At 44.9% G+C, this 22,555-nt stretch overlaps 2 protein-coding genes across 4 annotated transcripts; one reads left to right on the top strand and one right to left on the bottom strand.

Moving 5' to 3' along the window:
- LOC147215470 (S-adenosylmethionine synthase-like) lies at positions 1-8,236 on the top strand. The gene is made up of 9 exons (XM_086139646.1): positions 1-567; positions 1,971-2,048; positions 2,671-2,793; positions 2,871-2,983; positions 3,320-3,463; positions 4,761-4,979; positions 5,056-5,238; positions 6,242-6,375; positions 6,446-8,236. The coding sequence occupies exons 1-9, from the start codon at positions 477-479 to the stop codon at positions 6,546-6,548; spliced, it is 1,188 nt and encodes a 395-aa protein (XP_085995772.1). The 5' UTR covers positions 1-476; the 3' UTR covers positions 6,549-8,236.
- Positions 8,237-9,369: 1,133 nt separating this feature from the next.
- Positions 9,370-21,034, bottom strand: LOC147215469 (transmembrane protein 150A-like). 3 transcript variants are annotated; one of them, XM_086139972.1, is made up of 8 exons: positions 20,899-21,034; positions 20,721-20,806; positions 18,510-18,557; positions 16,758-16,844; positions 14,216-14,283; positions 12,354-12,481; positions 10,621-10,798; positions 9,370-10,057 (listed from the first exon to the last, which is right to left on the bottom strand). In XM_086139972.1, the coding sequence occupies exons 2-8, from the start codon at positions 20,786-20,788 to the stop codon at positions 9,816-9,818; spliced, it is 819 nt and encodes a 272-aa protein (XP_085996098.1). In that variant the 5' UTR covers positions 20,789-20,806; positions 20,899-21,034; the 3' UTR covers positions 9,370-9,815. The 3 variants fall into 3 exon arrangements, 2 of the variants coding, with proteins under 2 accessions (XP_085996098.1, XP_085996099.1); XR_015104218.1 differs by lacking the exon at positions 14,216-14,283 and having other exon boundaries at positions 9,924-10,100; positions 10,187-10,798; XM_086139973.1 differs by lacking the exon at positions 14,216-14,283 and having other exon boundaries at positions 9,924-10,798.
- Between the last annotated feature and the right edge of the window lie 1,521 nt (positions 21,035-22,555).

Below are 22,555 nucleotides of genomic sequence, written 5' to 3'. Positions count from 1 at the left end.
TAAAAGCACAGCGGGGAAAAAAAAAAAGAGCGAGAACTTTAGAACCAACAATTTATTCCCCGCTCTCTTCATTCATTCCAATAATTATTATTTTACCTGATCAGTTATTGATTTTTACAAATACTCCCCCGCCCGGTACAGACTCATAAATCCAGCCAATCAGAGAGCGGCGTGAGGGAACTCCAGGACGTTTCAGCGCCCGAGGGGTTAAAACCACACTTAAAGCGGACCCTCCCCCCGCCTCGGCTCTGAATGGTCCGACCCGAGCATGCGTGCATGCATGTGTGTGTGTGTGTGTGTGTGTGTGTGTGTGTGTGTGTGTGTGTGTGTTATCTTTGCCTTAAATAGTGCAGAGTGAGTGAGATCAGACTTCAGTCACCACGGCCCCTTGATGGTCTGATAAAAAACACACTCATCTTCTTCTTCTTCATCTTCTTCTTCTTGGTCCTGATCTTCTCGTCTCCTCGGGTCTCCAAATGAACGGCACCATGGACGGGAACCTGGACCAGGCGCTCCACGACGGCTCCTTCATGTTCACCTCCGAGTCCGTGGGAGAGGGTCATCCTGGTGAGTCCAGCCGCCGCCGCCGCCGCCGCTTCTTCACGTTCCAGCGCTCATCGGTGACTCCGTGGAATGCGGCAGGTGTTTGCTTTGTCCACGTTCTGCATGCAAAAACCCTTCTGCGTCCCCAAAACCTGGACGTGGACGGACCGTGAGAAGAAAGCACCGAGCCGGATCTTCTCCCGGTGACGTCCGGAGAGCTTCGAGATCTTCGGAGTAACAGGCGAACGGTGGCTCAGAAGGAAGACGTGATGTTTGCAGGTCCTCCAGAAGGAGGCAGGAGGTGCAGGAGTTCGGAGAAGATACCTGAAACGGACCGTCCCCGTACGAGGACGTCCTTTCCGGGCCACGGTTTTGCGTTTTTTTTCGCGATTCCCGTCATTTTCACGATCTTTCACCGACTTTTTGAATGATTGATTGATCCAACGTGTGATGTCATCTTAAGTGTATCCGGATACATACTGGCGGGTGCAGAGTGTATCCGGATACACACCTGTATTCTCACTGTGTATCCGGATACACAGCAGAATACACAATGTATCCGAATATGCCCCGGTATCCGGATACACTCCAGTATCCGCGCTATACACACCTGTATCCCGGACGTGTATCCGGATACACTGTGCACCTGCCAGTATGTATCCGGATACACCGTACGTATAACAGCAGTATCCGGATACCCAGCACATACAAGTGTGTGTCCAGATACACTGTTCATACATGAGTGTGTATCCGATTACTCAGGACACATACCAGTATGTATCCGGATACACCATGCATATATCTGTGTGTATCCGGATACACTGTGTATGTACCGATAGTATTCGGATACACCGTGCATTTAACAATAGTATCCGGATACAGTGCACATGCCAGTGTGTATCCAGATACACTGTTCACTTATGAGTGTGTATCCGAATACTTTGGACACATACCAGTGTGTATCCGGATACACTGTTCACATATGGGTGTGTATCCGAATACTTTGGACACATACCAGTGTGTATCCGGATACACTGTCCACATATGAGTGTGTGTTCGAGTGCACTTCATATGCCGTTGTGTATTCTGATACACTGTGCATAAGCATACCGAAGCATACCCAGATACACTGTGCGTTTGCACACCACTGTGTATCTGGATCCACTGCACAGGTACGAGTGTGTATCCAGATACTTGCAGTCTCTTCAAAGTGATTAAACTCTGAGGTGGCGACTTGAGCGAAGTGAAACGGGAGTGTGTGTGTGTGCGCTGGGGCCGCGGCGCAGGAATACCCAGGGCACATGTCCGCCGAGTCCGGGTTATTCATAGAGAGCTGGGAGGGGGGGCACGAGGGTCGCCTTTTTGCTCCACCCATGTCGGGAATCCAACTCTCGCCGGCTCATATTGACAGGTTCCTTCTTCCGTAGATAAGATCTGCGACCAGATCAGCGACGCGGTGCTGGACGCCCACCTGGCGCAGGACCCGGACGCCAAGGTGGCTTGCGGTGAGTGACTGGACCCCACGAGTCCTGTACACTATCAGGTCTGAACATCTGTGAAGGGGAAAATCGCTTGCGTCTCGAACCGTGACCGGAGTCGTCCGCACGCAAGTCCCGAGTTGGGTCCGGTCAGGTTTCAACCAAGACACAAGTCCGATTAGGTTGGTTTTGAAGTCCTCAATGGGTACATGTAGTGCCATGGTCCGAAGAAAGGTCTTCACCTTTGCCCTCGAGTCTTTACGTTCAAGCTCAGAGTCAACGCAGACCAGCCATGTCCGATTTGTTGGGTTTTCAAGTCCTGAATGGGAACTCGTAGTCCCATGGAAACATCTGGTGCAGACGAGTTGTTGTTCCGAGTCTTTGCCCTCAAGTCGCAACATCCATGTCGGGAGAGACGACAGACAAGTCTCAGACGAGTTACAAATCCAATACTTGATTTGAGTCCTGTATCAGAACATGTAATACCATGGAAACATACAGTATGCTGGAGTGGAGTTGTTGTTCTGCAGGTCCGGCACCAGTTCCAGGTCTTTGCCCCGAGTCTTTAGATTCAAGTCGGCGAGATAGACAGCTCTCGCAGGTCCACTTCGAATGCTTTCCGGTCCTGAGTGTGTGTGTTTGCATGTAGAGACGGTGTGTAAAACCGGCATGGTGCTGCTCTGCGGTGAAATCACATCCCGGGCCAACGTGGACTACCAGAGGGTCGTCAGGGAAACCATCCGACACATCGGATACGACAACTCCGACAAAGGTGGGAGTCGGGAACCTGCCGGGATTATAAAATATATATTTGAAACGAGTCGTCGATTAATAAGCCCCGCCCCCTAGGGTTCGACTACAAGACGTGCAACGTGCTGGTGGCGCTGGAGCAGCAGTCGCCGGACATCGCCCAGGGGGTTCACGTTGACCGCAAGGAAACCGACATCGGCGCCGGAGACCAGGTCGAATCCACGTTCTCGTAGTGGGAAGCGATCGAAACTTTAAAAGACCAATTTTTCCATTTATTATTGGATATGAGTTTTTAAAAGGGATACAGGGAAGCTAGTATACGAAGACATCGGGACTTCGATGGTAAAACACGACCGTTGTCCTCATTTGAGGATCCGACACTGCAAGACATCAACTTCCTGGTTGAATATTTTTAGATTGTATTGGTTTTCAGTCCAATTATGGCGTCCTCTTTGGACGACCCGACCCTCGTGCGCGGATCCCAGCGGGGTTGTCCAATGGTCGGTGTGTTTGGTGCGACTCTTACGCCACCGGTTCTGCCCGAACAGGGCCTGATGTTCGGCTACGCCACCGACGAGACGGAGGAGAGCATGCCCCTCACCATCGTCCTCGCGCACAAGCTCAACGCCAAAATGGCGGAGCTCAGACGCAACGGTACCGTCCCTTGGCTCCGCCCGGACTCCAAGACCCAGGTGGGACTCGTAGAAGGCTACGTTTAGCTCGGTGTGTGTGTGTGTGTGTGTGAAACCGGAGTCCATCCAGGAGCCGCCATGTTTGTTGTGAACCGTAAGGTTGTTCGTGGAAAGCGATAGCGGCTCTGGAAATGTGCTTAGCGGCCAGCAGGCTGCGGCCGGAGCCGGCCGGTTCGTAACACCCGAGCTCGCCGGGGCCCCGGCGCCGGTCACATGACACCTGCTCACGCCACGAGGTGGAAACGGGACGGGTGTGTTTGACGCCGGAGCTGGTCGGAACACAAATTCGGGCGGAAAACAACAAAAAAAAAAAGACTTGTGTTGATACCGTATAGTGCCCGTTGTGTTATCTACTGATAGTTTTATTGCTACTAAGAATACTGCGATTATTATTGTTATTATGACAATAAAACATTTTGAGAACCTTGATAGTTGCAGTCCTAGTAGCAATCCTGTAGATGTAGTATGATATCAAAATACCTATTTGGGATATGGAGGGATTCAGGCAATTTTTTAAAGGTGATATACAACAACTACAACAATATTATGAATAATAATAATAATAATGATACAACAATAATAATAATAATTATGAGGCAGCAACAAAAACAGCAATAATATTATCATTATAAATAATAACACAACAAAAAAACAACAACAATAATAATAGTAATAAAATAATACTTATAATAATAATAATAATAATAACACTTATTATAATTCAAAATATTATTGTATTATTATTATTAATAATAATAATAATAATAATGAGTGTAATAACAATAATAGCGAGCACGATTATTCTTATTACTATTGTTATTATCATAATACAACAACAACAACAACAACAACAACGACAATAGAAATAATAATAATGACAATAATAAGCTATTATGGGCATCTTTATTATCGTTCCTGAGTATTATAATAGCAGTGGTATAACACTACACTATAACAATAATAGTAGTGTTATCGTGGTTGTAGAAGTAGTAGTAGTATTATGGTATTGGTAGTAGCATAGTGGTAACTGTGGTAGTAGAAGTTGTATGATAGTGGTAGTTCTAGTAATATTTGTAGAATAGAGGAAATTAAAATACTTATTTTGCTAAGGACTGTTTTATACAGTCAAATTTTGAAATGCGTTAAAAATAAAAAGCATTATTGTTGTTATTAAGCTAAGCATATCCCATACATTTTATCATTGTAATTGATTATTATTACCATTCATAACGATAATATTGATGATAATGAAAACGATGAATGGCGTCACATCGCACTGACTCGAGGCGTCTCCTAGGTGACGGTCCACTACGCCCAGGAGGGCGGCGCCGTGATTCCCAAGCGGGTCCACACCGTGGTCATCTCCGTGCAGCACGACGACTACGTGAGCCTGGAGGAGCAGAAGGAGGTCCTGAAGGAGAAGGTCATCCAGGCGGTGGTTCCCTCCAGGTACCTGGACGAGGACACCATCTACCACCTGCAGCCCAGCGGGCGCTTCGTCATCGGCGGGCCGCAGGTACGACCGCCGGCGGGGGATCCGGGGCGGAGCCGGCCGGAGCCGGTGGAGATGATTTCCTGGACGTGTCCTTCAGGGTGACGCCGGCGTGACGGGAAGGAAGATCATCGTGGATACCTACGGCGGGTGGGGGGCCCACGGGGGCGGGGCCTTCTCCGGGAAGGACTACACCAAGGTGGACCGCTCGGCCGCCTACGCCGCCCGCTGGGTGGCCAAGTCGCTGGTGAAGGCCAAGCTGTGCAGGCGGGTGCTGGTGCAGGTCAGAGCTCCTCAAGCGTCCGACATCTACCACACTTCCAGGAACAGGAGGTCGGAAGTCGGGACTCGGGGTCGTGTGACCAGATGGCGAGAAGAGCGAGAAGATTTGAGATTATCTTTTTTTTTTTCCACACCTTCTGGTTTGGTGTTGAACCTTCAGAAGCCTGTTTAGCTAATTATGCTAACTGGGTTTTTGGTCACATGTCCTACAACTATTCAACATTTCATGTAGGCCCCTCTTGTGGGCTCCTGCTACAGCTAGCTGGTTCACATGTTAGCTAAAATGTCATCATTATTAGCGTTCATCAGAGATTAGCTGCTAGTGTTCATCATAGACTAGCTGCTAGCGTTCATAAAAGATTCACTGCTAGCGTTCATTGGAGATTAGCTGCTAACGTTCATCATAGATTAGCTGCTAGCGTACATCATAGACTAGCTGCTAGCACTCATCAGAGATTAGCTGCCAGCATTCATCAGAAATTAGCTGCTATCTTTCATTAGAGATTAGGCTAGCATTCATCATAGACCCAGCTGCTAGCGTTCATAAAAGATTCACTGCTAGCATTCATCAGAGATTAGCTGCGATCGTTCATCATAGATTAACTGCTAGCGTACATCATAGACTAGCTGCTAGCGCTTATCAGAGATTAGCTGCGAGCATTCATCAGAAATTAGCTGCTAGCTTTCATCAGAGATTAGCTGCTAGCATTCATCAGAGATAAGCAAACATCCCAATACATATTTACATACATATATAATTTTTATTTATTTTTGACTAAACCAAATCTATATATATTGATATAAACATGTCTGTTGGCAGCTAGCAACCTTTAACATGCAAGCTAACTCCTCTCTGGAGTTTTCAAATCTGTTCAAAACAACACCGATCGTTTCCTGACCCGTCCGAGGGCCAGTCCCACACACTTCGAGCGGCTATGCTAACACGCTAACACCCGCCCACATTGCGTCGCCGTTAGCCCTCCGTTTTCCCGCTCTCCCTGCAGGTGGCGTACGCCATCGGGGTGGCCCACCCGCTCTCCATCTCGCTCTTCACCTACGGCTCCTCCGGCAAGACCGAGCAGGAGCTGCTCCACATCGTCAACAAGAACTTCGACCTGAGGCCCGGCGTCATCGTCAGGTCGGCACGCCGCCGCGAAGAACGTCCGTGGCGAACGCGCCAGATCGCTAACGCTCGCGTTTGTTTTCAGAGACCTGCACCTGAAGAGACCCATCTACGAGAAGACCGCCTGCTACGGCCATTTTGGCAGGAAGGAGTTCCCGTGGGAGATACCAAAGAGCCTCAACTACTAGAAGCTCCCAGCGCAAGTGTGTGTGTGTGTCTGAATTTGTGTGTGTGTGTGTATGGGGGGGGATATATAGATAGCTCTCCTAATGCATCTTGTAACCCAGTAAGAGGAAGGCAGCTGCAGGATGGGGGGCGGGACGCAAATCCAGCCTGCTGATTGGACGGGAGGACGACAACGTCCGTCTGTAATTTACGTCGTCGCGGCTCCTCGGCGGGAACCTGAAACGTCGGGCGTTTCAGTCACGCGGCTTCCATTCGGAGGTTTTCACCCTCTTCGTCTTCTTTTTCTTCTTGTGAGCCGACCCTCCGTCACTTAGACGGCTTTAGATCGCATTAAAAGACCGTCTGATTAAGCGATAATTAATGATTATTCTGAAGTATATATAGTTTTATGATAATAATAATATAACAATAATAATAATATCACTACTCTGATGACATCATTGTCATTATGATTTATTTTGTAAATAATATATCATATATATATATAAACATACATATACATTCTGTATATATGTGTATTTTTTTAATCAATAACAACATGTATACATGTAAAATATCTTTATATTAGCCCCTAGATTAGCGATACTTGAAAAAAAAAAAACTTGGGTGATGACATTTTGTTTGTAGAAAATTATTCATAAATATATAGATTAATAATATACTCTAAGCCTCCTTGATCGTTAATTTTGATGATGACGGTGCTATTAAGGCCAGTTTAAGAATATTGCTTTACATATTTATTAAAGGTCTTAACCGGGTTGGCGGTTGTTAGCGACGGATGTTAGCGGCGGGTGTTAGCAGTGAGTGCTAGCGACGGATGTAAGCGGTGGTTGTTAGCAGGGGATGTTAGCCGCGGGTGTTAGCGGCGGCTGCTAATGGGTGCGCCTCAAAGTCTTAAAATCATATTTCTTTTTAAATATTGTGTTTTCAAAGAAGATCAGGGATTAAAGTTCAAGCGTCAAGTTTCAGATTATATTCTCACATCTTCCGAGGCTCCATCTAGGTGCCAAAGTCGATAAAAATATAATTATATTACATTACTCTAATTGAATTACTTTAAAATCTACTTTAATGTCTTAATTTCTGATTTAAAAATATGATTTGAAACATTTTCGAAGATAGTTGATGAGACTGACTGGTGCTTTTATTTTGGCGGTGCCTGACAGGAAGTACACTGTTTTTTTTCAATTGACGATTATTATTGACGATGGATTATTGATTATTTCAAGAAATATATGGGTTTTAGTCTCATTCTAAAGGTGCTGAACCTTTGAGCCTTAATGTGGTATGATAGGATTTCAACGTTTTCCTTTTTTTAAATCTAGTAATATTTTAAAATATGCAAATGGACTTTTTGACCACGTGGTGATTGTTACGACAAGGTAATTATACACGAGTAATTGTTCACATTTTTGAGTCCTTTTGTTTAATAAAATAAATAAAAGACAAATTCTGTCAGAATACAGAACACTCATCAAAATAATTTCATTAAAACTGGGATATAGTTTCACCACTGGGACTTTCTCTTTTTATCATTCTTTCTTTGTGTTTTTACAAATTTACCTCTTTTAAGCGAATTAAAATTGAAAAAAAAAACGTTATTCATTTTTATTTTTTATTTTGTTTTATTCTTCAAGACTGCTGCTTCTGAACTAAAATAATAATAATGTTAATAATGAAAATAATAAATAAATACGACGACTACTACTACTAATAATAATAATGATAAAAATACAAATAACAAATAAGTAATAAATATTGCCATCAGTTCTATGTGGTTCCATAAAGGGTTTACATTTTATTTGTTTTTGGCAACAATTCTGGTCAAGAAGACGAGATACAGAAGGAAGACAGTCTTTGGGAGGTCGGCCTTCTTAAATCTCATTTCCAGAGGAGAGAAGGTCCTGGACGTCCACGGATGTCCATGTGAGACGGCCTCGGGTCGCTCCGTTCGCGAGCGGCTTCGGGACGCACGTGTAAAAATGGCGGAATACAGGAAGCTTTTTGAAATAAACTAAACCTAAAATCTGTTTGACACGTTCAGACCCTTAAATTCTAAATATAAATACACCTTTTAGTCGTCAAATTTAGCTGTTTTGTGATCTGCAGTCATAAAAAAGACACCTTCCTGTTGAATTTAGTGCTTTTTAGGGACGTCATAAAAGTCCCACACACACACACACACACACACACACACACACACACACACACACACACACCCATCACCTACATTCAAATGTCAGACAAACCTTAACATGAACAAAGTTTATCATTAATTAACTTTTAAATCTAAGGCACTTTGAAACCTGAATGAATGTCTGCATCCAAATACATAAAATCATGATAAAAATATTTATGAATTAAACCGAATCAATATGGACTGATGTTCTTAGCGCTATAATAATATTGATAATAGTAGTAATAATATTGGTTATTATTGTTGTTGCTCTTTATATCACCACCAGTATTGATACTTTATATTAATAATAATATTAATAGTATTAATAATATTATTAATAATAATGGTGATAATAATAATAATTATAATCATTATTATTAATATTATTATTATCATTGTTATTATTATTATTATTATACAGAAACAAGAAGGATACTGAGCACCAGGGCCACTATTATTATTATTATTATTGTTATAATAATAATAATAATGATAGAATAATAATAATAATAATAATAATAATAATAATAACTATTATTATTATTATAACAAGAATCCTAATCATAACAACAACAACAACAATAATAATAATAATAAGAAGAAGAAGAAGAAGAAGAAGAAGAATTCTAATACAAACAACAACAATAATAATAATAATAATAACAACAACAATAATAATAATAATAACAATAATAATAACAAGAATCCTAATACAAACAACAACAACAATAATAATACAATAATGATAATAATAATAATTCTCAATGACTGAAGGAAAAGATCTCACATAAATAGTTTACCGTTGGATGTTATTTTAAAAATAAAAAAAGGAATTTTAAAAAAAGGAAAAAGTGTAGGTCACAGGCTGCGTTCAGGGCCGTCCGTCACTAAAAGCAGGTTTTGTCAAGCATTGAAGTCACTTTTCCAGGTTATTACAGGACCTGCCGGTATAATAACAGTGTAATGAGGCTTCGCTGGTGATGGAAAAGGCGCAGTTGTCCTGCGTTCCAGGACGAACGTCTTCTTCTTTGGTTGCCGCCGGCGAATCGTCGTTTCCAGGGTCTCCTCGAGTCCTCCCGTCCACGGCGGTCTAAATCATGGACAAACCTTCAGGGCGGCGCCCGGAGCCCACGGCGTCGGCCTTGAGGTCGTTGGGGAAGGCGTGCACGGCGGCGCCCCCTCTGGACAGAACCGTCAGCGTGTCCCCCGACATCCCGCCAAACTCGAAGGCGAAGGTCCCGTAGAAGAGCATGATGACGGAGCAGTACACCCACTCAAAGATGGCGGAGCTGTGCTGCAGCACCGAGCTCTGCTGGCAGAAGAACACGCCACCTGGAGGATGGAGGTCAAGGGCCACCACGGACCACAGCAGGACCTGCAGACGAGAACCTGGTCCTCAATGGAACAATCATAAACAAGAACCTGGTTCTGAAAGGAACCACAACAAAGCAGAACCCGGACCTGAAAGGACGAACTGCAGACTAGACGAGATCCTGGTGCTTTAAGGAACTACTTTCCAAATATCTCCTTCTACTTTTATGCTAAATCCTGAAAGAGATGTTCTCCTCCAATTAAAAGGTGATTCAGATTATGCTCTTTTTTTTTTTTTTTTTTTAAATTAACATCCAATAATCTGATGTTATCGATCTGTATTGACCTCCTTGGTGCAGAACTGGTCACTCACCAGCAGGGGGCGCCAGAGAGCTTTATTTAAAAAAACAAAATTAAAAATAAGTACTTAAACCAGGATTCTTTTGAACATCTGCAGACAGGAAATGGATTTCAAAGATGATTTTTCAAACTGTGCGACAGAAAAAGAAGTGAAGTTTCGTGTTAAGAATCTGCTTGTAATACCAGCGGTGGCCACTAGGGGGCGCCAGAAACAAGAAGGATACTGAGCACCAGGGCCACAAGGGCCAGCAGCGCCATGGCGACCCTCAGGTGGCCCACCAGGTACTCGGCCCGGGTCCGGGCCAGCCGGTAGGTGAGCGCCGCCTGCAGGCAGACGAAGAGCATGCCGGAGGGGAAGGCCACCCCTGCACCCACGTAGTGCAGCACTTTGGCGAAGTCCACCTGCGGGACAGGAAGTGGGTGGACAGGAAGTGGGTGGACAGGAAGTGGGCGGACAGGAAGTGGGTGGCGAACGGAAAAATTATTGTTATCATTATCGTCCGTCGGGCATCAACGGCGAGTTCCTCCAGTGATAGCACAACAGTCATTTGGTGTGACCTTTGACCTTTGACCTGGGAGAGAGGGTCAACCGTTCGCTGATTGGCCGAGATGAAGAATGATGTCATCGAACAACTTCCTGTCGCGTGAGGGTTGATGTTTACCCGGTGAGACGCTCGTTATGTAAGACGCCTCTCGGCCAATCGGCGGAGGGCGCACAACACTGGGATGGGAAAACGCGACACATACACACACACACACACACACACACACACACACACACAAAGGAGGACCTCCACCCTCCATCCAGCAGAGAAGGTTTCCCCAAGAAAGCATGACAGGAGAAAGTCCTCAAAGCTGCAGGAAGTCGGACGGCGTGGCTACGTGACGGCAAGAACAATGGAGGCCGCCAGGTGTGTGTGTGTGTGTGTTTGGGTGTGTGTTTGGGTGTAAATCAATCAAAATAAACTCAAGTGATCGTGGCCTTTACAGTACCTGCTGTATTTCAGTCACAGGGAAAAACTACGTGACAGTGTATTTGTTCACGTCGACAAGGCGCCCCGCACCCCAAACTTCTAGTCGCCACGGCGACCACAAAGGGGGTCTGATCCACGGCTGACAAAAGCCGGACGCTAAGAGTCACAACAACAACGGCGTCCTGGCGTGGACCCACCGCCGCCATCACACGTGTTATGTAACTGTAAGTTTCTGGAAAATTGAGTCTCACAATTGGTTTCTTCTCTTTTCTTGTGAAGCAGGAGTGGACAAGGAAAAAAAACCCTAATTTTCATAATTATTTTCCAATTTGTGACTTTTAATAATTTATTTATGTTTGTTTGTTTGTTTATGTTTTTTGTTTTCTTTTTAAATTTGGTGTTTTTATTCATGTCTGAATGGTCTCCTTGATTGCCGAGTAAGGCTTCTTAAAAAATTCTTCTTATTATTATCATTATCATTAATACAATTCATGTCCAATTACCAAGAGAAGAAGATTTCAACAAGAATTTTATTATTATTATTTTTGTTATTGTTATTATAATTAGTCCGTGGAGGTTCTCAGTCATCCATGTGAATTCTTGTCAAAATCGTCTCGTCGTGGCAACTGGACTTGAATTTTTTCACTTGAAAATATTTCAGCCTTCATTCGAGAGGCATCTTCAGCTCCAATGAGAAAGTTTCTGAATATAACTAACAAATAATAATAATTATTGTATTTGCAAGTGTATTTGCAGTCCCTATGTCCTCTATTGTAAGTCGCTTTGGATAAAAGCGTCTGCCAAATGCAATGTAATGTAATGTAATTATTATTATTTGAGGAAAAGTGCTGCCCCCTTGTGGCCCGGAGTAGAACTGCATGCAATGAAAAAACAATCCTGCTCATTGGAGTCGGCGCCATGTTCGTGAAAATGGCGCGTCGAGCGCTTGGACCCCCAAAAGGTCGACACCCCCTCCCTGTTACCTGGAAGTTCCCCGCCATGATGAGGCCGGCGGCGCAGATCCAGCCGGTGGAGAGGCCCGCCGTGTTCAGGACGCAGTTGTGGTGCTTCTCGATGACGTGGGCGTACCGCAGCAGGCCGATCAGCATCACTGGAACGACAGCGGGCGACAGGAAGTCAGTCAGACGCAAACGCAAGGCGGCGCTGTGGAAACCTGGTTACCGCGGCGACGGCGGCGGGGACTTCCTATACAGCGTTGTCACAGAGTTGCTCTGTTTGGCTAGCGCTGCTCCACATTGGGAGCAGGAGGAACCGGTTGGTTCTGGAGAATACTGGTGACCCCAAACACACACACACACACACACACACACACACACACATGCAAACACACGTCATCAAGAAATAAGAGAAAGCGCATTCGATGAAAAGATTGATGAAAAGTGATGAAAAGATTTGACAGCGATTTATCATGACTTGGTTGACTGACAACCTTCACTCACACACATGCACACACACACACACACACACACACATTCACATCATAGTGAATTTTGATTTTACCCCCCCCACACACACACACACATATACCGGGTTGACCCTAGAAATTTCCTTCTTTTGTTGTACTTGAATATATTCAATTGTTTGAAACACTTGAATATATTGTGAAATATTTAAATGTGATCTAAATATATTGAGGATCTTAATGTGTTTTGAATTTATTTGCTGCTCTAAAATATTTTCAATGGTTCAGTCAATTTTTTTCACATACATTTCACGAAAAGAGCAGAAATAAAAAAAAAAAGAATCAATGGATGTCGTTCAGGAAATATCCACTAGGTGGCGCCAAACCACACCTTGCATGTCACCTTTGACCCCTGTGCTGATTGGCCCGCAATTTCAGGGCCAAACAAACAGAACGTCTATTTTTCTATCAAAATAAGACCTGCTTTTCCTGCTTTTATTCTGAAGGGATCAGCGCAGCGAGGAGGCCGCTGGCAGCTGGCGGGCAGAGAGGCATTCCAGCAGCTTCACGCAACCAGAACCAGGTGTGTTAACATGCTCACACACACACACACATATATATACACACATGGAATGCCTGCAGCCCAGCATCCAGGCTAACGCTAGTTGCTAGTCCCAACCTGAGAGTGTTAAAAGATTTCATCAGCAGTTCTGAAACATTACAAAAAGACAGGAAATAGTCCTGACACACACACACACACACACACGCACACACACACACACATGGATTGCCTGCAGCCTAGCATCCAGGCTAATGCTAGTCGCTAGTCCCAACCTGGGAGTGTTAAAAGATTTCATCAAAGGTTCTTAAACAGGAAGTGGTTCTGAGACACACACACACACACACACACACACACACACACACACACACACACACGTGCACACACAGCCTGAGGACAACCCCATGTCATATTTTTAACCCTTCCACACCATTTAGCTAAAGGCCCCTTCCTGCAGATCTCGGGGAAACGTTAGCTGTTAGCTTGTTTCTCAACAACAATAGCGGACTCCAGAGTACTGTGCAGTTTTTTAGAGTACTCTTGAGTACTCTGAAGTACTTGGACTACCACAACTCCCGGTCTACATCCTCCTGGAATTGACCCTCCTTGTAGTTCAGGTTCAAATCCTCAACTCGTGGGACAGCAGGAAGTGTCTCTACATGTGTTTTTGTTAAGAACGAACAACAGCGCCACCTAGTGGCCAGTGTGTGCATTACAGCGCCTCTGTTGCACAGAGAGGACTTTTTGCTGTTGAGACTCCACTCACAGGGTTTGGTGGGTGAAGGTCAAAAAAACTGAAAATAAATCTAAATAAAATTCCCTTTCCAATTTCTTCCAGACTTGTAGTTTGAAATCCCACTCACCCATGAAGGAGCCGGTGCTGCAGATGAGGCTGAAGAAGCAGCTCTCCGGAGGAAACGCTCCACACTTGCTGCCAGGGGGGAGGAAGAGGAGGTCAGACCGTGTGTGTGTGTGTGTGTGTGTGTGTGTGTGTGTGTGTGTGTGTGTGTGTCAGAACCGCTTACTGTCTTTTTGAAATGTCCAAGAACCAAATCTTGTAACGCTCCCAGGTTGGGACTAGCTGCTAGCGTTAGCTTGGATGCTAGGCTGCAGGCATTCTGTATGTGTGTGTGTGTGTGTGTGTGTGTGTGTGTGTGAGTATGTGTTTCTCTGCTGTTGGATTTTGTTGTTTTTTTTGGTGTGGTTTCGACACTCGCAGCTACTTCCTGTGGCGGTGAATAGGCTCCGCCCACTTTGGAAACAATTCACCAATTAAAGCTTATTTTGACGGTTTATCAGAATGTAGATTTCAGGAATTCAGAATTCCTTTCTGGGTTTCAGCCGATCTGTAAGATCCCCCCTCCCTCCTCTTCCTCACACTGTTTTCACCCAAACACACTTCAAAGATCTCCAGAAGACAACAAAGGTTCTTCCTTCCTGTCGAGGTGAGGAGGTCGACACCCCCCCCTCTGATACACACACACACACACACACACCCACACACACACCCACACACACCCACACACACACCCACACACACACACACACACACACACACACTTTAAGTTTTAATTTACTTCTTGTCATCTGGTTGTAGTTTCCGCGGTACTCTGTGTGTATTTGTACAAACTGTACTCTGCACTTAGTGTACTTTGTGTCTGAGCCCCCCGGGAGTACTCGTAGCTCTGCATACTTGTAATCTGCCTGTACTCGTTTTCGTCTGCATACTTTGCAGGCACATATGTCGTGCTCTTTGTGTACTCTACAGGGTAGTTTGGTGTACTTCTTCTCCTTTGGGTCGCTCCCTTTAGGAGTCACCATGGCCAATCAACCTTCTACTCCTATTCTCTGGATTCTCCTCTCTCAAAACTCTCTTTACTTCATGTCCTCTTCCATTGCATTCATACATTTGGTCCTTCTCTAGACCTCCTTCCTTGCAGTTCCAACTCCAGCATCCTTCTACCAGCATACCCACCATCACTCCTTCAACATCTACCATGTGCTGTCCCTCTGATGGACTCAATCCTGATCCTCTCCATCCTCATCGCTCCAAAAGAGGAACCTCCACATCTTCATCTCTGCTGCCTCCAGCTGCTCTTCCTGGTCTTCAAACCATACAACATCACTGGTGTCACCACTGACTTGTACACCTTTCCGTTCCTTCTGGGTGATACTCTTTCAGCACCCCTGACACTTTTCTCCACCAGTTTCAACCTGCTCGAACCAGTTCTTCACCTCTCTTCCACACTCTCTGTTGCTCTGGACTGTTGACCCGAAGTACCCAAAATCCTCCACCTTCTTGATCTCCACTCCCTGTAGCCTCATCATTCCCCTCGCATCCCTCTCGTTCCCACACATGTATTCGGTCTTGTTGCTGACCTACATTCCTCTCCTCTCCAGGTGCTACCTCCAACTCTCTAGATGTTTCTCCAAGAGCTCCCTGCCCTCATTACACATCACAGTGTCGTCTGCAAATATGATGTTCTCGCAGGCGTATGTTCTTCCCTGAACTCTGCGCTTACATTGCATATACTTTTATTCTGATTGCTCAGCACATATTTGCACTCTGACAACTCTGTGAGTACTTCTACTCTCACTACCCTGCACATACCTGTACTCCGACTACTCTGCACGTAGTTGCGCTCCAACTACTCTGCGAGTACTTGTAACCCCAATTACTCTGCATGTACTCTGCATGTCAACACCGTGAGTTCTTGTACTCTTTGGGTACTCTGTTAGTACTTTTAATCATACTTGTTCTCTGACTACTCTGCAAGTAATTGCACTCTATTCCACACAAACCTGTACTCCAACTACTCTGCGAGTACTTGTACTCCGATTACTCTGCACATACATGTTCTCCAAAGGCTCTGCACATACTTGCACTCCAGCTACTCCGAAAGTACTTTTACTCTGACTACTCTGCAAGTATTTGAACTCCAATTTCTCTGCACATACCTGTACTAGGACTACTCTGCCAGTACTTAGACTCGGATCACTCTGTACATACTTACACTCCAACTGCTCCACGTGTACTTTTACTCCCAGTACTCTACGAGTACTTGTACTCCAGGTTACTTTGTACAAACTTGTTCTCCAACTGCTCTGCACGTACTTGCACTTCAACAACTGCACATACCTGTACTTTGACTACTCTGCGGTTACCTGTATGGGGACACCTGTATGAGTACTTGTACTCCGAGTACTTGTACTCCGCTCGTTCGGTGACCGCAAACTTTCCATTTGTTTTTCCCTTTGGATGTTTGCTCTTTTTTTTCTTGTCTCATCCCTTCAAGCGTTTCCTTTTCTTTGACTGGTCGCCATGGCAACGGGCGTCTCGGACGGTGACGTCCACCTGACAGACGGCGGTCGGGGGGGTCGGGGGGGTCGGCGGGGCGGACCGACCTGATGAGGGGGACGTTATCCAGCGTGCAGCACAGATCTGGACCTCTCTGGAGGGGGAGCAGCTCCTCGCAGGTCTCATTGTAGAGCCTGCGACACACACACACACACACACACACACACACACTGTTTATTAGGCCGGGTTCCTTCGGTTCATGTCTGTTTTTTCTTAGTTTTGCTTTGTTTTCAAAGTGAACAGAGTTGCTTTTATTTTGGATGAAACGCCGCTTCTTTTTAAGAAACAAGAAAAAGATGAAGGGGAGACGCTTCAGGAAAAAAACAAAAAACAAAAATTCAATGATATGAAAATTTAAATATGGAAAGAAATTACCTGAATATTGAAAAAATTTAAGTTAATTTGAGTTAATCATCAATAAGAAATCACATTATATCAGCAATCAAACTGAATATTAGCTGTATAATAAGTGCTTGGTTGCGGAGCCTTAAACCTGACTTAACAAAACGAAACCTGACTTTATTAAAGTAAACCTGACTTTGCTAAACTAAACCCGACTTTATTAAACTGAACCTGACCTTACAAAACTAAACCCGACTTCATTAAACTAAACCTGACTTTACTAAACTAAACCTGACTTTACTAAACTAAACCTGACTTTATTAAACTCAACCTGACTTTACTCAACTAAACCTGACTTTATTAAACTAAACCTGACTTTACTCAACTAAACCTGACTTTATTAAACTAAACCTGACTTTACTAAACTAACCCTGACTTTGAATGTCCTTAAACTCTGCCCCTGCCGCCTCTGTTAATGGCTGAAAGCGGCGACCACATTGTGGAAAATTAACCCCCAAAACCCCAACGGCCTCCGACGGATCCTTCCAGAACAAACACCCCCGACTTCAAACGCACCATTGTTAGTGTGTGTGTGTGTGTGTGTGTGCGTGTGTGTGTGTGTGTGCGCGGCGTGTGCTGTGCTTGTACATGTAAGCTTGAGTGCATGAGTGAGCAAGGCTTTGTGTATGACTGTGTGTGCTTCTTGTGTGTGTGTATGTGTGTGTGTGTGTGTGTGTGTGTGTGTAACTGATTGTGTGTATGACTGTTTGGGGGGTTGAATGTGCATGTAAGTATGAGGCAATGTGTGTGTGTGTGTGTTTTGTATGTTACTTGTGTGTTTGCTTGTCTGTATAAGCATGAGATGTGTGTATGTGTGTGTGTGTGTGTGTGTGTGTGTGTGTGTGTGTGTGTGTGTGTGTGTAACTGTGTGTTTCACTATTTGGGGGTGGCGGTGTTGTGAGGTGTTTGAATGTGCAAGCATGTAAGCACACGTATGTGTGTGTGTCTTACTTACGTGTGTGCTTGAGTGTATAAGCGTATTGAGTGTATGTGTGTGTTTGTGTGTGTGTGTGTACAAGCATGTGTTGCTTGTGTGTAACTGATTGTGTGTGGCTGTTCGGGGGGTTGAATGCACATGTGTGTGTGTGTGTATGTGTGTGTATGTGTGTGTGTATGTGCGTGTGTTTGTGCGTGTGTGTGTGTTAGTTTGTGTGTGTGAGTTAGTTTGTGTGTGTGTGTGTGTGTGTGTGTGTGTGTGTGTGTGTGTGTGTGTGTGTGTGTGTGTGTGTGTGTGATTGTGTGACTTTAAAGTATGAATGTGCATACAGTTTGAATATGCAAGCATGTAAGCGCATATGTGTGTATGTTACTTGTGTGTGTGCTTGTGTTTATAAGCATACGGTGTGTGTGTGTGTGTGTGTGTGTGTGTGTGTGTGTGTGTGTGTGTGTGTGTGTACCAGTTGTGCATGGGGCAGACGTGCTGGTTGTAGACGGCCATGGCGTACCTGCAGGTGGAAATGACACAAAGACTCGGTTAAAGAGCAAAAACACATTATTTTCTCCTCCGTCACACACACTGACGCACTTTGTCTCCGTCACACACACACACACACACACACACACACACACAGAGTTGGTCTTTAACCCGGTCAGATTGAGAGCAGAAGCTGCTCCCCTGGTCTTTTAATCTGTCAACTGACCCTCGTCGAACCTTCGCACACTTTAAATCATTCATTTCACGCTCGATTTCCCCGCAGGTCGTTGTCCGTTCCCTCGGCGGCTGGACGACGGGTTTGTTTTCAATCCGAATACACACACACACACACCGCTGCGACACACCGACCGACACCAAAATGTTAAAAATCTGCAGGAATTTACCATCAAATGCCATGTAATGACTTTAAAATGAGCCAAATTATAAGGCTAATAATAAATAGGTGCATTTGCGGTTGATTAACTTGAAAATTCAAATAAAATTACTGTATCATATAAGCAGTAAATTAAATAATTTTATCTTAAAGGGGTTTATTTATTTTAAAGATGTGTCATGAAGTGATGATAAAACACAAAAAATAAGAAAAAGAGATTTGAAAAACATTATACGCAACATGCACTTGTTTGGGTACTAGCAGCATGCTATCACAGTTGCTAGCCACATGGTATCACATCCGTTAGCTACATGCTATCACAGCCGCTAGCCACATGGTATCACAGCTGCTAGCCACTAACTGCTAACAGCGGTTAACATTCCCCCAAAAGGCTTGGGAATAGATGTTAATATGTTAATATGTGGCTTGTTAGCTGCATGCTAACAGTAGCTGAGCAGGGCCGGCTGCTGGTGTTAGCATCAACATTGTGGTATGTTAGCCAAATGCTAGGAGTAGCTAAAGAGGGCTATCTGCCATGTGAGCAACATGCTACCAGTAACCCAATAGAGCTGGCTTCCGGTGTTAGCATCGACTTTGCAGGAAGGCAATTTTAAAAAATACATATAATTTTAATAAACTTTTTTTTTAAACTTTGAATAAATGATAAAAATAACAGATCAGAGAGAAAGGAACTAAAATTTAGAAAAAAAAGAAAAGAGGAGGGAACTTTAACAGCAATAAAAAGTTGCTTATAGATGTAAATTTTTAATATTATAAATATAATTCCCCTGAATCCTCATTTATAATCTACCAAAAATGAATTGAGGAAAGATAAATTTTATTGATCCCCCATAAAAACATCTTATCTTTTTTTTTTATTTAATAAATGATAATGAGGGCTTTAATTTTTTATTTTGGGGAATTTTGATCTTAAAATACATTTAATTCAACAAAACAGAGCAAAAATAAACATTGAAAGCTCTACTTTATGAAATGAGAATAAAGTGATCAATCAGTGACGCCGGAGGAGGGGGAAGGAGACGGTCAACAGCGCCGCTGCCGCCAATCAATCAGTATTCGTCAATAACGGGGGGAAGGTGAGGTTCTTCCACCCCGAACAAAGAAAGCCTCCAACGTCCTTCTGGGAAATCCACTAAAATTAAGTGTTGGGGTTTGAGGCGTTCAAAGGGCAGCGGCGGGCGGGTGTGAACACGTCGCGGGAACAACGGAAAGGTGTGTGTGTGTGTGTGTGTGTGTCGGGGGGAGGTGGCGACAGGGGGAAGCTTTGTGCGAGAACTTCTGCTTCGCGGACGAGTGAGAAGCCGGTTTTCGGAGGAGAACGTGAACGTGGCGTGGAAGTTCTGACCAAGGCCATTCTTCTCGCGGTTCTTTGTGCAGCTCGAAAGTTTTCCAAAAAAAGGAATAAGGCCTTCTCGAGATGTTCCTGCAAGACGGCGACGTAACCAGGAACCCGAGGTGGAACGTAGAACACGTAGCGCAGCGTCGCCCGCGATGTGGATTTGGAAAACAGATGTTGCCGGTGCGTTATATCGCCACCTAGTGGCCGGGGGTGGAACTGCAGGGACGCCGGTGAAAGAATCGAGGAAATCGTAAGATGTTGAGATGTTTGAACTTGTCTTATCAACGCTTGACTTTGGACCTCCCGAGTTCAACGGAGACTCACGAACCCTGACCTATTGATTAACCGATCAGCCGATCGGGTCGGGGGTTCGACCAAGCCGGCTCCTCGACCGACGAGGGAGAAGGAAAAACGAAAGAGGAGACGGAGATGTTTCTTACACGACCCAGATGCCGGTGATGGTGAAGACGGGCAAGCTGACGGGCAGGATGGTCCACATGGACATCATGGAGATCTTCGGGACCACCTGACCCGCACATGACCGTGGAGGAGACGGTTATCAATCTCTGGAGAAGCTTTCAAAAAGTTCTCTGGAGTTGGAGAAGAAGCGAAGCTCACCTTCAGTTGGGGTTTTCCTCCTCCTCCTCCTCTTCTTCTCGGCAAACCCTAAGAAGAACCGCGGCGAAGTCCTCCTCATCCGGCCGTGTCATCCTCAGTGGAGCTCCGTGGACGAGTGTGTGTGTGTGTGTGTGTCTGAGTGTGTGTGCGAGTGAGAGTGTGTGTGCTCCTCCTCCGGTAAAGTGTGTGCAGCTTAAGCCCCGCCCACACACCGGTCACGTGGCTTCTCCCGCTGCACAATAACACACACCGGCATGCACATGTGTGTGTGTGTGTGTGTGTGTGTATTTATTTTTTCCATTCAATTCTTATTCTTTGCCAACTCAGATGCTTCTGGCCGCCGTCAGAACTTCCTGGAAAGCAGATGCACAACCGTCACCGCGGGTGAATTGCAATCCAACGCTTTACGATGTTTACATTCATTTCTTCGAAATAAAGGAAGCGAGCGAGCGAAGAGGAAGTTCTATCTATCCATCTATCTATCTATCTATCTATCTATCTATCTATCTATCTATCTATCTATCTATCTATCTATCTATCTATCTATCTATCTATCTATCTATCTATCTATCTATCTATCTATCTATCTATCTATCTATCTATCTATCTATCTATCTATCTATCTCCATCATCAGCTCCTCCTTCTGGACGTCCTTCGGGTTTTGTTGGAGCTTTGTTGGATGTTTGTGAGCATCAGAGTGGGTTCATGCCTAGAAAGAGACCTACAGATGCCGTATTTGCTTTCGGGATGCTGGTAGAGAAGCACTGAGAAGGTCAGAAGGAGCTTCATTGTGTCCTTGTAGACCTAGAAAGCATAAATTAGTAGGGCTTTTGTAGACCTAGAAAAAGCAAATGGAAGGACTCTGGTATACTCTGGTATTCTATGAGGAAGTCGGGAGTGGGAGGGAAGTATGTTAGACTGGTGCAGGACATGTATGCTCACTGTGAGACAGTGGTGCAGTGTGCTGCTGGGGTAACACAGAAGTTCAAGGTGGAGGTGGGACTCCATCAGGGATCAGCTCTGAGCCCCTTCTTGTTTGCAATGGTGATGGACAGGCTGACAGATGAAGTTAGACAGGAATCTCCATGAACCATGATTTTTGCAGATGACATGGTGATCTGTAGTAAGAGCAGGGAACAGGTGGAGGAACATCTAGAGAGGTGGAGGTATGCTCTGGAAAGGAGAGGAATGAAGGTTAGTCACACCAAGACAGAATATGTGTGTAAATTAGAGGAACCCAGGTGGAACGGGACAGGAGAAGAAGGTGGACGATTTCAAGTACTAAGGGTCAACAGTCCAGAGCAACGGAGAGCGTTGAGAAGAGGTGAAGAACTGGTTCAAGCAGGTTGGAACAGGTGGAGAAAAGTGTCAGGGGTACGAAGAGATAGAAGAACATCAGCCAGAAGGAAAGGCAAGGTGGAGAAGACAGTGGTGACACCAGTGATGTTGTATGGTTTGGAAACAGTGGCACTGAGGAGAAGACAGGAAGCAGATCTGGAGGTCGCAGACACGAACATGTGGAGTTTCCACTTTGGGAGTGACGAGAGGATCAGGAACGAGTCCATCAGAGGGACGGCTCATGGTAGATGTTTCGGAGACTGAGATGGTTGAGTCATGCAAAGAGGAGGGATCAGGACGGATCCACTCCACTGGAAA

This window comes from Fistularia commersonii, chromosome 32 (assembly GCF_037954325.1).
Source record: "Fistularia commersonii isolate RoL2024-O1a breed Wild chromosome 32, RoL_Fcom_v1.0, whole genome shotgun sequence".
In the NCBI taxonomy this organism is placed as follows: Eukaryota; Metazoa; Chordata; class Actinopteri; order Syngnathiformes; family Fistulariidae; genus Fistularia; species Fistularia commersonii.
This window is presented reverse-complemented; position numbering and strand designations above follow the sequence as displayed.

Excerpts from the sequence above, each read along its gene's own strand:
- LOC147215470 (XM_086139646.1), top strand. The coding sequence starts at position 477 with ATGAACGGCACCATGGACGGGAACCTGGACCAGGCGCTCCACGACGGC. Across the intron at positions 2,049-2,670 it reads GGACGCCAAGGTGGCTTGCG|AGACGGTGTGTAAAACCGGC; the intron begins GTGAGTGACTGG and ends GTTTGCATGTAG. Across the intron at positions 4,980-5,055 it reads TCGTCATCGGCGGGCCGCAG|GGTGACGCCGGCGTGACGGG; the intron begins GTACGACCGCCG and ends CGTGTCCTTCAG.
- LOC147215469 (XM_086139972.1), bottom strand. The coding sequence starts at position 20,788 with ATGATGTCCATGTGGACCATCCTGCCCGTCAGCTTGCCCGTCTTCACC. Across the intron at positions 12,482-14,215 it reads CAGCACCGGCTCCTTCATGG|TGATGCTGATCGGCCTGCTG; the intron begins GTGAGTGGGATT and ends CTGTCGTTCCAG. Across the intron at positions 10,058-10,620 it reads CCTTGTGGCCCTGGTGCTCA|GTGGCGTGTTCTTCTGCCAG; the intron begins GTATCCTTCTTG and ends TCCATCCTCCAG.